The sequence below is a fragment of the Schistocerca nitens genome, chromosome 1 (genome assembly GCF_023898315.1).
Source record: "Schistocerca nitens isolate TAMUIC-IGC-003100 chromosome 1, iqSchNite1.1, whole genome shotgun sequence".
Taxonomy (NCBI): Eukaryota; Metazoa; Arthropoda; class Insecta; order Orthoptera; family Acrididae; genus Schistocerca; species Schistocerca nitens.
Window position 1 is genome coordinate 650774198 of NC_064614.1, and position 16091 is coordinate 650790288.

Genomic DNA, 16091 nt, shown 5'->3' on the forward strand with positions numbered 1-16091 from the left:
CTCGTTAACTACGCGAAAAGTTAAGAGTTCACAGCACGCGTGCGGCTGCTCACTGCTCAGAGACAAAGTCCTGCGATACCACGCAACATGAAATTTTCTAAGTCATTTCACTTCCTAGCTACCTAAAGACCGACCGTCCACTTTCTCATCTCCACCAGCACTGTCCCTCTGCCTGTCACCGGCCGTGCTGCCCCGCTTGCCGAGCCTCCTCGCTCAACTGAAGCCGTCCATCTGATTGGCTACAGCTTATTCTACATTATTTTACATTGTAACATATTTAAATAATCAAAGCTTGACCATTTTCACATTCCGAATAAAGTAATAATAATATCTATTACATAATAAACATTAAATTCTTTTACATAAAACCAATACAATTTCCTTCTTAATTTGAATGTCATGGCCAGTAGTCTTGCACCAATGTGTGCTTTCTGATAAATACATAAAGAACAAAGGTAACTATTACACACTCAACTTTACTACAAATATTCTATTACCTAATGATTCAATAAGGTGTCATGCTGTCATCATTCAAAGTGTTTTGTGAGGAGGAAATGATCTGATGCTTAACTGAAAATTTACTATATCTTTTAAACAAATAAAGTTACATAATTGATATTTACAACATTTGTCATTTTAATGATGCACTTCTACATGGAATGTCAATCGTCAAGATTGACCAAAGCGTTCAGATTTTAGTATTCAGGTCTTCGTTACAAAACTTGTTAATATCACGTTAATAGTATATCTTAAACTATTATAGATACGATCAATATTCAAGTTTTATTGGGATCACCATGAAAATTTATGAAGGATGGTGGATTAAAATTACACTACAGAATTAAATAGTTTTCATAAATGTTTCTCTTTATGGCTGACCTTAGGTCTGCCGTATTTAACACTGCTATGTCTGTGAATTTCCCCATCTTGTGGCAAATCTGCACTCTTTGTGGCACATGGTCCTGGACGACAGGGTTCGTTTCACAATTCCTGAAGACTGACTCTTTTGGCCATATACTTAAATGAGAGCAAAATGCTCATTAATCCTCCACTTCATAACATGTTGGCGTGCTATATATGTTATGACGTAGCACTCAAATTTACAAGACACAAATTCATACAATAATGTAAATATCCTAAGCGCCAGATCAATAGTGTAATTATTTGTAGTGGTGTTGATGCAGCATGCTTTAAATTTAAAAAAATTAATCAAAGGCTAAATAAAACTATACATTTATCAAAATTGACTGTCTATTGAAACGCCACAGAATTATCAGGGCCTCGGCGCCCACTTTCACAGAACTTTTTCATAACAACGAAGTTGCCAGCGGTGCTCCACAGATTTGGAGCCGAGTACCCCGTCGAAATTCTGTATGGCTCTGCATTCCACTGCCATTGTTTTTCAGGAACCAAACTGTTGAAATTTGAATTTGGTGTAGATACCAGAAAACAAACACTTTCCAAAACCACCCAGGAACTGCACTGAATCAATACAAACAAATATAAACTACACAGTAAACAATTTATTTACAGCGTTTGCAAGATGCGCTCGTAAATTCTTCAATGATTCTGACACGTTATTCAAGTCCCACTGGAGACATGCATCTCATGACAGATTCCCAATCGACTTCATCGGCAAATTAATATTTTCTTTTAGTTCAAATAACTCTCTTAGACTCAAAACTAAGAACAATAGAGGCAAATCTCACCCAACGTGCACTCCATGTACATACCAGTTGGAGTCATTCCAGATGTGGAACAGGTCCTCCTGGATGCCATGAAGAGCACAGGGTGCAGCCAACTGCAGGTGGCTGCTCACGTCGGTTCAAGTGATGTTTGTTACTTTGGATCAGACGAGATTCTCTCTGGTTTCAAGCAACTAACAGAAGTGGTAAAGGCTGCAAGTCTTGAAACTTCCTGGCAGATTAAAATTTTGTGCCGGACCGAGACTCGAACTCTGGACCTCTGCCTTTCGCGGGCAAGTGCTCTACAAACTGAGCTACCCAAGCACGACTTACGCCCCATCCTCACAGCTTTACATCTGCCAGTACCTCGTCTCCTACCTTCCAAACTAGTTCTGCAAGGTTCGCAGGGGAGCTTCTGCAAAGTGCAGAGTGAAAATCTCATTCTGGATGCAAGTCTTGCTTGCAAGATGAAAGCAGAGCTGACCATTTCCAGCATAGTCAACAGGACCGATTGCGTACCTCTGGTAGAGCTGAGTGGAGGGTCTGAATCAGAGGCTCAGACAGTTCTGTGACCGTGTAGGCTGCAGAATCCTTGAGTTGAGCCAAAGGGTGGTTGGATTTCTGTTTCTGCTGAATAGATCAGGTGTCCGCTATACGCAGGAGGGGGCTACACGGGTAGCGGGGGTTGTGTGGCATGGATTGGGCTGTTTTTTAGGCTAGAGGGTCTTGGGAAAATGCAAGAAGGGCTTCAGCCACACAGGGTACAGGCAGCCACAGGAAGTACATAGATACAGGAACCAGCGGTATAACAGTTGTTAATTGTCATAGCTGTGTTGGGAAAGTATCAGAGCTCCAAGCCTTAATAGAAAGCACTGGTGCTCAAATCATTATAGGCACTGAAAGCTGGGTAAAGCCGGAGATAAGCTCAGCCGAAATTTTTGCGAAGAACCTAATGGTGTTCCGAAAGGATAGGCTAAACATGGTTGGCGGTGGCGTGTTTGTTGCTGTTAGAAGTAGTTTATCTTGTCGCGAAATTGAAGTAGGTAGTTCCTGTGAGTTAGTATGGGCAGAGGTCATTGTTGGCAACCAGAATAAAATAATAATTGGATTCTTTTACCGATCTCCCAATTCAGATGATACGGTTGCTGAAAGGTTCAAAGAAAACTTGAGTTTGGTTTCTAACACGTACCCGACTCATGCGATTATAGTTGGTGGTGACTTTAATTTACGCTCGATATGTTGGCGAAAATACATGTTTAATTCTGGAGGTATGCATAAATCGTCATCCGAAATCGTGCTAAATGCATTCTCTGAAAATTATTTCGAGCAGTTAGTTCATGAGTCCAGGTGAATAGTCAACGGTTGTCAAAACACACTTGACCTCTTAGCAACAAATAATCCTGTGTTAACAAAGAGCATCAAAACGGATACAGGGATTAGTGAACACAGAGTTAACACAGCGAGATTGAATATTGTAACCCCCAAATCCTCCAAAAATAAATGAAAAATATACCCATTCAAAAAAGCAGATAAAAATTCACTAGACACCTTCCTTAGAGACAATCTCCAATCCGTCCAAATTAATGATGTAAGTGTATCCCAGATGTGGCTTGAATTCAGAGAGATAGTATTGGCAGCAATTGAGAGATTTATACCAAATAAATTAACAAACAACGGAGCTGATCCTCCTGGGTATACAAAACGGGTCAGAAAACTGTTGCAGAAACAACGAAACAGACATGCCAAATTTAAACAGACACAAAATCCCCAAGATTGGCGATCTTTTACAGAAGCTTGAAGTTTAGCGCGGACTTCAATGGAAGATGCTTATAACAGTTTCCACAATGAAACTTTGTCTCGAAACCTGGCAGAAAATCCAGAGAGATTCTGGTCATGTGTGAAGTCTGTTAGTGGCAAGACACAATCAAAGCATTCTCTGTGCAATAGCAATTGAGATACTGTCGAAGACAGTGCTTCCAAAATAGAGTTACTAAAAACAGCCTTCCGAAATACCTTCACAAAAGAAGACGAAGTAAATATTCCAGAATTCGAATCAAGAACAGTTGCCAACATGAGTAACGTCGAAGTAAATATCCTTGGTGTAGTGAAGCAGCTTAAATCACTTAATAAAAGCAATTCTTCTGGTCCAGGCTGAATACCAATTAGGTTCCTTTCAGAGTATGCTGATGCATTAGCTCCATTGTTGTTGTTGTTGTTGTGGTCTTCAGTCCTGAGACTGGTTTGATGCAGTTCTCCATGCTACTCTATCCTGTGCAAGCTTCTTCATCTCCCAGTACCTACTGCAACCTACATCCTTCTGAATCTGCTTAGTGTATTGATCTCTTGGTCTCCCTCTACGATTTTTACCCTCCACGCTGCCCTCCAATGCTAAATTTGTGATCCCTTGATGCCTCAAAACATGTCCAACCAACCGATCCCTTCTTCTAGTCAAGTTGTGCCACAAACTTCTCTTCTCCCCAGTCCTATTCAATACCTCCTCATTAGTTACGTGATCTACCCACCTTATCTTCAGCATTCTTCTGTAGCACCACATTTCGAAAGCTTCTATTCTCTTCTTGTCCAAACTGGTTATCGTCCATGTTTCACTTCCATACATGGCTACACTCCATACAAATACTTTCAGAAACGACTTCCTGATACTTAAATCTATACTCGATGTTAACAAATTTCTCTTCTTCAGAAACGATTTCCTTGCCATTGCCAGTCTACATTTTATATCCTCTCTACTTGGACCATCATCAGTTATTTTACTCCCTAAATAGCAAAACTCCTTTACTACTTTGTCTCATTTCCTGATCTAATCCCCCCAGCATCACCCGATTTAATTTGACTACAATCCATTATCCTCGTTTTGCTTTTGTTGATGTTCATCTTATATCCTCCTTTCAAGACACTGTCCATTCCGTTCAACTGCTCTTCCAAGTCCTTTGCTGTCTCTGACAGAATTACAATGTCATCGGCGAACCTCAAAGTTTTTACTTCTTCTCCATGAATTTTAATACCTACTCCGAATTTTTCTTTTGTTTCCTTTACTGCTTGCTCAATATACAGATTGAATAACATCGGGGAGAGGCTACAACCCTGTCTCACTCCTTTCCCAACCACTGCTTCCCTTTCATGCCCCTCGACTCTTATAACTGCCATCCGGTTTCTGTACAAATTGTAAATAGCCTTTCGCTCCCTGTATTTTACCCCTGCCACCTTCAGAATTTGAAAGAGAGTATTCCAGTTAACGTTGTCAAAAGCTTTCTCTAAGTCTACAAATGCTAGAAATGTAGGTTTGCCTTTTCTTAATCTTTCTTCTAAGATAAGTCGTAAGGTTAGTATTGCCTCACGTGTTCCAACATTTCTACGGAATCCAAACTGATCTTCCCCGAGGTCCGCTTCTACCAGTTTTTCCATTCGTCTGTAAAGAATTTGCGTTAGTATTTTGCAGCTGTGACTTATTAAACTGATAGTTCGGTAATTTTCACATCTGTCAACACCTGCTTTCTTTGGTATTGGAATTATTATATTCTTCTTGAAGTCTGTGGGTATTTCGCCTGTCTCATACATCTTGCTCACCAGATGGTAGAGTTTTGTCATGACTGGCTCTCCCAAGGCCATCAGTAGTTCTAATGGAATGTTGTCTACTCCTGGGGCCTTGTTTCGACTCAGGTCTTTCAGTGCTCTGTCAAACTCTTCACGCAGTATCTTATCTCCCATTTCATCTTCATCTACATCCTCTTCCATTTCCACAATATTGTCCTCAAGTACATCGCCCTTGTATAAACCCTCTATATACTCCTTCCACCTTTCTGCCTTCCCTTCTTTGCTTAGAACTGGGTTGCCATCTGAGCTCTTTATATTCATACAAGTGGTTTTCTTCTCTCCAAAGGTCTCTTTAATTTTCCTGTAGGCAGTATCTATCTTACCCCTAGTGAGACAAGCCTCTACATCCTTACATTTGTCCTCTAGCCATCCCTGCTTAGCCATTTTGCACTTTCTGTCGATCTCATTTTTGAGACGTTTGTATTCCCTTTGGCCTGCTTCATTTACTGCATTTTTATATTTTATCCTTTCATCAATTAAATTCAATATTTCTTCTGTTACCCAAGGATTTCTATTAGCCCTCGCCTTTTTACCTACTTGATCCTCTGCTGCCTTCACTACTTCATCCCTCAGAGCTACCCATTCTTCTTCTACTGTATTTCTTTCCCCCATTCCTGTCAATTGTTCCCTTATGCTCTCCCTGAAACTCTCTACAACCTCTGGTTGTTTCAGTTTATCCAGGTCCCATCTCCTTAAATTCCCACCTTTTTGCAGTTTCTTCAGTTTCAATCTGCAGTTCATAACCAATAGATTGTGGTCAGAATCCACATCTGCCCCTGGAAATGTCTTACAATTTAAAACCTGGTTCCTAAATCTCTGTCTTACCATTATATAATCTATCTGATACCTATTAGTATCTCCAGGATTCTTCCAGGTATACAACCTTCTTTTATGATTCTTGAACCAAGTGTTAGCTATGATTAAGTTTTGCTCTGTGCAAAATTCTACAAGGCGGCTTCCTCTTTCATTTCTTCCCCCCAATCCATATTCACCTACTATGTTTCCTTCTCTCCCTTTTCCTACTGACGAATTCCAGTCACCCATGACTATTAAATTTTCGTCTCCTTTCACTACCTGAATAATTTCTTTTATCTCGTCATACATTTCATCTATTTCTTCATCATCTGCAGAGCTAGTTGGCATATAAACTTGTACTACTGTAGTAGGCATGGGTTTTGTGTCTATCTTGGCCACAATAATGCGTTCACTATGCTGTTTGTAGTAGCTAACCCGCACTCCTATTTTTTTATTCATTATTAAACCTACTCCTGCATTACCCCTATTTGATTTTGTATTTATAACCCTGTAATCACCTGACCAAAAGTCTTGTTCCTCCTGCCACCGAACTTCACTAACTCCCACTATATCTAACTTTAACCTATCCATTTCCCTTTTTAAATTTTCTAACCTACCTGCCCGATTAAGGGATCTGACATTCCACACTCCGATCCGTAGAATGCCAGTTTTCTTTCTCCTGATAACGACGTCCTCTTGAGTAGTCCCCGCCCGGAGATCCGACTGGGGGACTATTTTACCTCCGGAATGTTTTACCCAAGAGGACGCCATCATCATTTAATCATACAGTAAAGCTGCATGTCCTCGGGAAAAATTACGGCTGTAGTTTCCCCTTGCTTTCAGCCGTTCGCAGTACCAGCACAGCAAGGCCGTTTTGGTTAATGTTACAAGGCCAGATCAGTCAATCATCCAGTCTGTTGCCCCTGCAACTACTGAAAAGGCTGCTGCCCCTCTTCAGGAACCACATGTTTGTCTGGCCTCTCAACAGATACCCCTCCGTTGTGGTTGCACCTACGGTACGGCCATCTGTATCGCTGAGGCACGCAAGCCTCCCCACCAACGGCAAGGTCCATGGTTCATGGGGGAAGCATTAGCTCCATACGTGACAATAATATATAAAACCGTTCGCTCGACAAAAGATCCATACGTGACAATAATATAAAACCGTTAGCTCGACAAAAGATCTGTACCCCAAGACTGGAAAATTGCACAGGTCACACCAATGTTCAACAAAGGTAGTAGGAGTAATCCACTTAATTACAGGCCCATATCATTAACGTCTATATGCAGCAGGATTTGGGAACATATATTGCGATGAATTCTTCTCAGGTTATCAGCCGAGTGGGGGTGTCGTCTTGTCGCAACGTTTCAATGAGTTCAGTACAAAACTCATTGAAATGTTATGACAAGATGACACCCCAACTCGGCGAAGATGATGGGTATGAAACTCATTGAAACGTTGCGACAAGACCCTGCCACCACTTGGCTGATAACCCGAGAAGAATTCATCAGTGGTATAGGCCAAGAAAGACTGCAATCGCACATATATTGTGTTCAAACATGAATTACCTAGAAAAAATGGTCTGGTGACACATCATACTTGTGTAACACAACTAGGTCTTTATTTGCATGAAGTGTTGAGAGTGCTATTGACAAGGGATTTCAGATCAATTCCGTATTTCTGGATTTCCAGAAGGCTTTTGACACTGTACCACACAAGTGGCTTATAGTGAAATTGTGTGCTTATGGAATATCGTCTGTTATGTGACTGGATTAGTGACTTCCTGTTAGATAGGTCACAGTTCGTAGTAATTGACGGAAAGTCATCGAGTAAAACAGAAGTGATTTCTAACGTTCCCCAAGGTAGTGTTATAGGCCCTTTGTTGTTCCTTATCTATATAAATGATTTGGGAGACAATCTGAGTAGCCATCTTAGCTTGTTTGCAGATGACGCTGTTGTTTATCAACTAATAAAGTTATCAGAAGATCAAAACAAACAGCAAAACGGTTTAGAAAAGATGTGTGAATGGTGCAAAAACAGTCCAATATAAAGGCCGTAAATTAAACTAAATGCCTAGGAATTAAAATTATGAACAACTGAAATTGGAAGGAACACACAGACAATGTTGTGGGGAAGGCTAACCAAAGACTGCGTTTTATTGGCAGGACACTTAGAAAATCTACTAAGGAGAATGCCTCTGCTGCGCTTGTCTGTCGAGATTGGAATAATAGAGAATTGTGAAGGTGGTTCGATGAACTCTCGGCCAGGCACTAAAATGTGATTTGCAGAGTATCGATGTAGATATTTTGACTTAAACCTGAGCATAATACCTTCTCCTCTCCTACACATGCCTGTGCCACATTAATTTCAGATCGCACATCAAATTCAAATCCACATTCATACTCAAACATTTTAAATCCACAGCTCCATACAGACTTTCGGGTTCACCTCCATTAATAGAAAGATATGCACAGATTTCTTCCTCTGAAATATCAATACCAGCAGCTTCAACTTTCATAACTTCAGCACATAAAACATCATCACTACTTTCCTTCAAAAATAATTCACCAATATTCACTGATACAAGCACAAATTCATCAACAGCTGACGGTACTAATGCTGCGTCGCCCTCGTTAACCTCCTTAACAACTTTCGCTGTCACAATATCACCTGGAACATCGTCAGTATAATTGTTACAGCTGGTTAGTACCTCTTTAGAATTTTCTACACCCTCTAACTTCGCCAAATTCAGCTCCACTTCAGCCTCCTTTTGGCACATAGAATCTATCATTGTATTAACATTCACACACTTTCGTCCCACATTCATATAACAAATCATTTAGCCCTAAATTTTTGTCATCACATTTATCGTCCTCTTTCATTGTCTTAGGATTACGCCTTTTACGTATGATCTGATTTGAAATTTTACTTATTAATCTCAACTCTTACTGATTTCATCTCAATATTCTGTCACCTTTCTGCCGATTTATTGACACTTACCACATTTCTGTTTACTCGCGTCGTATTCGTCACCGGTTTATTTTGCCATCTCTGGACCTGAGATGCGACGAAACTTAGTTTCCGGATCTCCCATCATGCTGGTTCATTTCGCCAGGTGCTGTCCCTCAAATCCACATTCTTTGTGTTGGTCCCTGTCACGAAAGTATCCGTTCTCTTACCCCTTTGAAATTTATCATTGGACGTGTTCCTGTTACCCTTTCCCTTATCAAAACAGTTGTTTGTGTTCTGTTGATAACTTCCCAGATGTCTTTCATAGTAGTTACTCGGACTGTAGTATTATTTCCACTCTGAAAACTCTTTGTCTCTTTCTTTGCAGTTTAAATTTCAACGCCCGTTCTATTTCTTCTACAAAGTCCAGAAATTCGTCTGTTGAGTTGCTAGGACTGTGCACTAGACCCCACTGAAAATTTTCCGGTAACCGCCTGTTCAACGTCGTAATTTCAGGATGTTTCTTTCACGTGCATTAATCTCGCAAGTTCACGTTTACAAAATTCTCGCATCAATCCATTACTGTATTTAAATATTGGCCCATTCAGAAACTCGTTTTGAAGTCACTTTTGCCTCGTTTCACTCCAGAACTTGTTCAGGAAACTGCTTTCAAATATTTCGTAGGTATCGTACCTAACAGTGTGTATATTTGTCCATGGTTGCGGCTCACCTTCCGAATGTCTTTTCACAAATTTTATCTTCGCCTCATTGGACATTCCCATTATAAAACCATCCCTGCATGCTTCTAGAAAATTTACTGGGTGATATTCCCCGTCGTCATTTCCAAGCCATTTGACTGTTCTCGAGTTCATCCACGGAACACTGATCACTGTAGAGATTTGATGTGCAGCTAAAGAATTCAACTCTCTTTTTATTTCATTGATTCGCTTTTTAACTTCACCATTTTAAATTTTAGTGCCAGATTCTACTTGTTCCTTTACTTTATCTACTTCTTTCTCCCCTTTACCTATTTGAACAGATAAGTTGCTAATAGCCTATGTCATCTCAGCCATTAGAGCATCTTGCCTACTCATACAATATCTTACATTGCCTCCCAGATCTGCTTGCTACTGCTCCACCTTATCACTGAAATAAATAACTATTAAAATTAAATGAGCCTAATAAATGAGGTTTGCTGTAGTATTGTGCAGTTAAAATGTCCTCCTAAAAATAATACAGTGGATTTGTACTTTTAAATTCTTCATTGTGTGCATATTTTAGGAGTGCATCAGGAGTGGAGCAGAGGAATCTGAAACCATACTCACAGTTATAAATGCATTTGAAGTTCCTCGCTTTGAATATAACCAAGAAAGAAAGAAGTTTTTTCTAAAAAACATCCCGAAAGATTCAGCACCAAAGTTGTTTGATTCAGCAGAAGAAAAGGCACAGTTATTCAGATACAGGTAAGATGCCAATATTCTCTTCTATTTTCTACCATTAATTTAATGTTTTAAAATAATGTACAAAGACAAGTGACGAAATATGGCAACATTTTTTTAACTCTTATGTAGTACAATTTTGTCTAGAAAACATGATATACAGGGGATTTACATTAAAAAAAAAATAGTCTGGCCTGGGAGTGAGTAAGTAACAGCAGTGCCAGAACAAAGACTTCTGGATATGAAACTGTCTGAAGGTCATAGTGTCTATTCACAGGAAGCAGTGTGCAGTTTTGTAATAAATTTGTCAGCAGAAATCCAATAAAAAGTTCTACAGAATGTTGTAGCTGGTGCAATATAAAGATACTCTTCCATAAACAAGTGTTCATAATTTAAGGAAAGTCATGCTTTATCTTAAACACAGATCATGACCTACATAGCTATCACTGATCTCCAAGATTAAACACCCCTGCAGAGTTGCTGAACTTTTATCATCTGTCTATTGTTTCCTCGCTCTGAATATAGTCTTGATCCTTTCATATGATTTTCCAACAGATTGCTTTTAATAATTTTTTAATAAGCGACAGAAGAGGCTCTGTTTTCTGTTGTTAAGAAATGCCTTCTTCCATGCAAGAGGAATGCCTTTAACACCAGAACATTTTAGTTTAACTTGTACAAATTTATGATGTACATACTCGGAGGCAAAATCACAGAAAGTGCCAACAAGGTGATTGTCATTCAGTTGTACCAAAACTGAGTTTTTGATTACACTGTATTTTGTGTGCAGGGAAGCTAGTATGGAAGTTAAACTGAGCTGCTGTTAATAGGTTATTGTCAAAAAGATAATTAAATCTCAGTTATATACTTCTTTCCCAAAAACAAAGTTGAAAATACAGGAAGGAATTGGATATACACTACAGGTACTCCATATCAGCAACCTCAGCAGTCATTAGACATCGTGATAGAGCAGAATGGTCAGGTGATTGGGTGTCACTTGTGTCATACGTCTGTTCGCGAGATTCCCACACTCCTAAACATCCGTAAGTCCACTCTTTCCGACGTGATATGGAAGTGGAAATGTGTGGGGACACGTACAGCACGAAAGTGTACAGGCTGACCTCATCTGTTGACTGACAGAGACCACTGACAGTTGAAGAGGGTTGTAAAGTGCAATAGGCAGACATCTATTGAGACCATCACACAGGAATTCCAAACTGCATCAGGATCCACTGCAAATACTATGACAGTTAGGCGGGAGGTGTGAAAACTTGGATTTTTATGGTCGAGCGGCTGCTCATAAGCCATACATCATGCCGGCAAGCCACACATCATGACGGCAAATGCCAAACGACACCTCGTTTGGTGTAACGAGCATAAACATTGGATAACTGAACAGCGGAAAAATGTTGTGTGGAGTGACGAATCATGGTACGCGATGTGTCAGGGTGTGGATATGGCGAATGCTGGTGAACGTCATTTGGCAGCACGTGTAGTGCCAACAGTAAAATTTGGAGGTGGTGGTGTTATGGTGTGGTTATGTTTTTCATGGAGGGGGCTTGCACCCCTTGTTGTTTTGCGTGGCACTAGCACAATATAGGCCTATATTGATGTTTTAAGCACCTTCTTGCTTTTCACTGTTGAAGAGCAATTTGGGGATTGTGATTGCATCTTTCAACATGATCGAGCATTTGTTCATAATGCACGACCTGTGGTGGAGTGGTTACATGAGAATAACATGCCTGTAATGGACTGGCCTGCGCAGAGTTCTGACCTGAATCCTATAGAACACCTTTGGGATGTTTTGGAACTCTGACTACGTGCCAGGCCTCACTCACTGACATCGATACCTCTCCTCAGTGCAGCCTTCCGTGAAGAATGGGCTGCCATTCCCCAAGAAACCTCCCAGCACCTGATTGAGTATATGCCTGTGACAGTGAAAGCTGTCATCAAGGCTAAGGGTGAGCCAACACCATATTGAATGATGCCAGCATTACTGATGGAGGGCACCACGAACTTGTAAGTCATTTTCAGCTAGGTGTCTGGATACTTTTAATCACATAGTGTATCTATAGTTATAGTTAATTTGCTTAATCCACGTCTATTATTGGATGTTACTGCTGCATATTTCTGTGTATCAGAAAATACACATCAACTAATTGACTAATTACAAAAGTAACTCAGGGGTGCTACAAAGTCGGCACAAGATTTTAGTAATTTGGCTGAAAGATACAGTGATTTTAATGCTTTTTGTGAACATTGTAACATTTCAGAAGCATAGATTGCTATTCACTGTAAAGCTGACACATTGAGTTGCAGACAGACACAATGAAATACTACTACACATAGAGTTTTTGGCCAAAGCCTTCTTCAGGAAAGAAAACACAAAAGCATTCATACAAGCAAGCATACCTCATGTATACATGACCACTCTCTCTGGCCGTGTAGCCATAATGCAATGGTGGTGTGTCAAGCAGAAGCAACAGTCTGGAACGGGGTGGAGAAGTGAGAGAGATAGACGGGTACAGGTGAGGGGAGAGGAGTCAGTGCTGCCTGAAGGAGTGTGCAGGGACTAGATGGTGGCTGGGGATCGGAAAAGGGGAGCTGTAGAGATGAGAAAAGGTGGTTTTCTTTGGCAGAGAGCAGAGTACATGAGTGAGAGTGGGGACGTGAAATGGGAGGTAATGATAGGACAGAGAGGATGGAAACTGTTGGGTGGAGGGTGTGGGGACAGTAGGTTACCTTACGTTGAGGCTGGGATGATTTCGTGAGCAGATAATGTATTGTAAGGATAATTCCTATCTGCACAGTTCAAAGATGCTGGTGGTGGAAGAGAGGATACAGATAACCTCAGGATGGTCCACTTTGTTCTTGGCCACAGTTTGGCAGTGGCGTTTCATTCTGATAGACAGATGGTTGGTTCCAGAATGAAATTTTCACTCTGCAGTGGAGTGTGCGCTGATGTGAAACTTCCTGGCAGATTAAAACTGTGTGCTCGCGAAAGGCAAAGGTCCCGAGTTCGAGTCTCAGTCCGGCACACAGTTTTAATCTGCCAGGAAGTTTCAGCTGGTTGGTTGTCATAACAATATGAAAAGCTATGCAATGATTGCAGCAGAGCTGCTTTCACACGTGGCCTGGTCTCACTGGGATAGAATAAGGCTGTGACAGAATTGGAGGAGGAGTAGGAGGAGGAGGTGGCAGGGTTGGTGGATTGGGTAGGTCTTATACCTGGGTCTTGCATAGGAATATGATCCCTGTGGCAAAAGGTTGCGATTGGGAGTAGCTTAGGAATGAACTAGGGTGTAGGGGAAATTGGGTGGACAATGGAACACCACTTTAGGAGGGGTGGGAAGGATCTTTGATAGGATGTCCCTCCAAACAAAGGATGTGGTTCAGTTCTTCCAGTGTAATGTGGTATAGGTTAATGAAGAGGGTGCTCCATTATAGTTGTGGTATGGGGCTGGTGGGAGGATTGGGGGTGTGTGGGGATATGGCATGGAAATTTGTGTGCTGACTAAGTCTGAAGGATAGTGTATATCGGTGAAGGATGTAGTAAGATGTTCAGAATACTGGGAAAGGGAGTTCTTGTCACTGCAGATAGGTCTCCCCAGGTGGCTTGGCTGCGTGGAAGAGATCTTTTAGTGTGGAAAGGATGACATGTGGATGGAGCTGTTGGAGAAGACATGATCAATAGCTGGGAAGGTTGAGGAGGATGAGGTGAAGTGTGTAAGAGAAAAGGTATTGAGGTTGTAAAAAAATAAGGATGGGGTGTCTTGGCCCTGAGTCCAGATCATGATGATGTCATTAGTGGACCTGAACTAGATCAGGAGTTTGTGGTTTTGGGAGGCTACGAAGGTTACCTCAAGACAGCCCATAAACATTTTTATATAGGGGGGGGGGGGGAGGGGTACAATATGGATGCCTATATCTGTGCTGCGGACTTGTTGCTGTACCTCCCCTCCAAAGGAGCAGTAGTTACATGTCAGTATAAAGTTGGTAAGCTGTGTGAGGAATGATGTACTGGGTTTGGAGTCTTAAGGATGTTTTGAGAGGTAGTGTTCAAAAGCAGTAAGACCATGGGCGTCAGGGATGTTAGTATATAGGGAAGTGGCATCAAAAGTGGCGAGTAGGGATCCAGGAGGTGAGGCTGATGGAGAGTTGGTGGAGGATATGGTTGGTATCTTTGACATGACAGACTGGAATTTGGACAATTGGTTGGAGGTGTTGGTCAACAAGGGCCAAATTTCTTTCAATGGGAGCAAAATAACTAACTACAAAGGGGACTGCTTGGTTTGCAGATTTTGGGGAGCAGTTCATTCTGGTTAGATGTATTTATATATTCTATCTTGTTTTTTTTTCTGATTTTTTTTTTCCAATCCTCACTTGAACTACCATCAAGAATTAAGTTCAGCATTGTCAACTGATTCTTCATCAGTGAAGACATGAAGTGCTTTATGACTTTTTCTCATCTTAGATAGTATGCCTCCTCTGGAAGTTTTACTGGTATCAGGCTTTGGTTTGTCATCAATAGCCTATGGTTGGTTTACGTTTGCTGTCGAATCAAGGGTATTGAGTTGCATTTCAACTGAATACTCATGAAAGACACTTTTTCTCTCAGGCACAGCAACTTTTCTTCTTCTTCTTCTTCTTCTTCTTATTATTATTAATAAGCCTTGGTTTTATGGTGTGTGCTTCCCTTGTACACTTCATAACTTCAGAAAAAGCTGAGGTAACTGCTGATGGCTCCTCTTGCTTGTTGGCGGTTCTATCAGGCAAAAGTTGAACATTACATGAACAAATTGTACCTGTTCTGAAGCCACTTGCTGTTTGTTTCTCAAAGGGGACACAACGATACCAGTGATAAGTGTCAATGGATTACTAGTTCTGTACTAATTACTGTGATGTGCCTGAATGCCTTATTTTTTCTTTTATCAGGTGTGCCTAGTGTGAGGCAAATGTTTATTTTTGTCATTCAGTAGACACTTTGAATTTCTGCCACGACTACAGGAAGTAAGTAAAATATTTTATATCAGGAAATTATAGTAAGAACTGTGCTACAGGAATTGTTATAAAATATTTAATATCAACAAATTAAATTCCTGATTGATGGAAGTCATCTGTAATGGAACATTGTATACTGCCTTGATTTTCTTTCATCTGCTAGTCATTTGTGTAACAATTACACTTGTAACAGTTTAGCTGTCAATATAATTAAAAAATTAATAGTTTGAGACTTTTTGGTGTAGTTTAAGTGATTAAAATTTATTTTTGTACAACTGGGACTTGCACTATATGGCACTAAATTCGCTTGATATATCTGCATCTGCTTATTCATTTTGACAGTGCATTTCTTTTGGGAAAAATTTCAGCATAGGTTTCAACATGTTGGATTGGACCATTTCCATGTGATATAGTGCAGTGTGGTCTGATTTATGCTCTGAAAGTAAACTCCAAAACATGAACATTAATAAATTTTTAATAAATGGTCATTTTTTTCTGTTTTCCATCTTTCCATAGTTGCTTTAAAGTGCATGGAGTTATGTTCTGCCTATGCAACTAATTGAAGGCAGTTTGTTTATTGCCATATGCGTTTCGCTTCTTTTATTTGTGAAG

The 16091-nt window shown here is 40.5% G+C and overlaps 1 protein-coding gene across 2 annotated transcripts in view; it reads left to right on the forward strand.

Moving 5' to 3' along the window:
- Positions 1 to 16091, forward strand: part of LOC126258671 (DNA polymerase epsilon subunit 2) — a 137149-nt gene that overhangs the window by 48190 nt on the left and 72868 nt on the right. For both annotated transcript variants that reach the window (XM_049955662.1, XM_049955659.1), the window contains exon 3: positions 10324 to 10505. In XM_049955662.1, coding sequence (XP_049811619.1) covers positions 10324 to 10505 — 182 coding nt within the window. The remainder of the gene's footprint in view (positions 1 to 10323; positions 10506 to 16091) is intronic.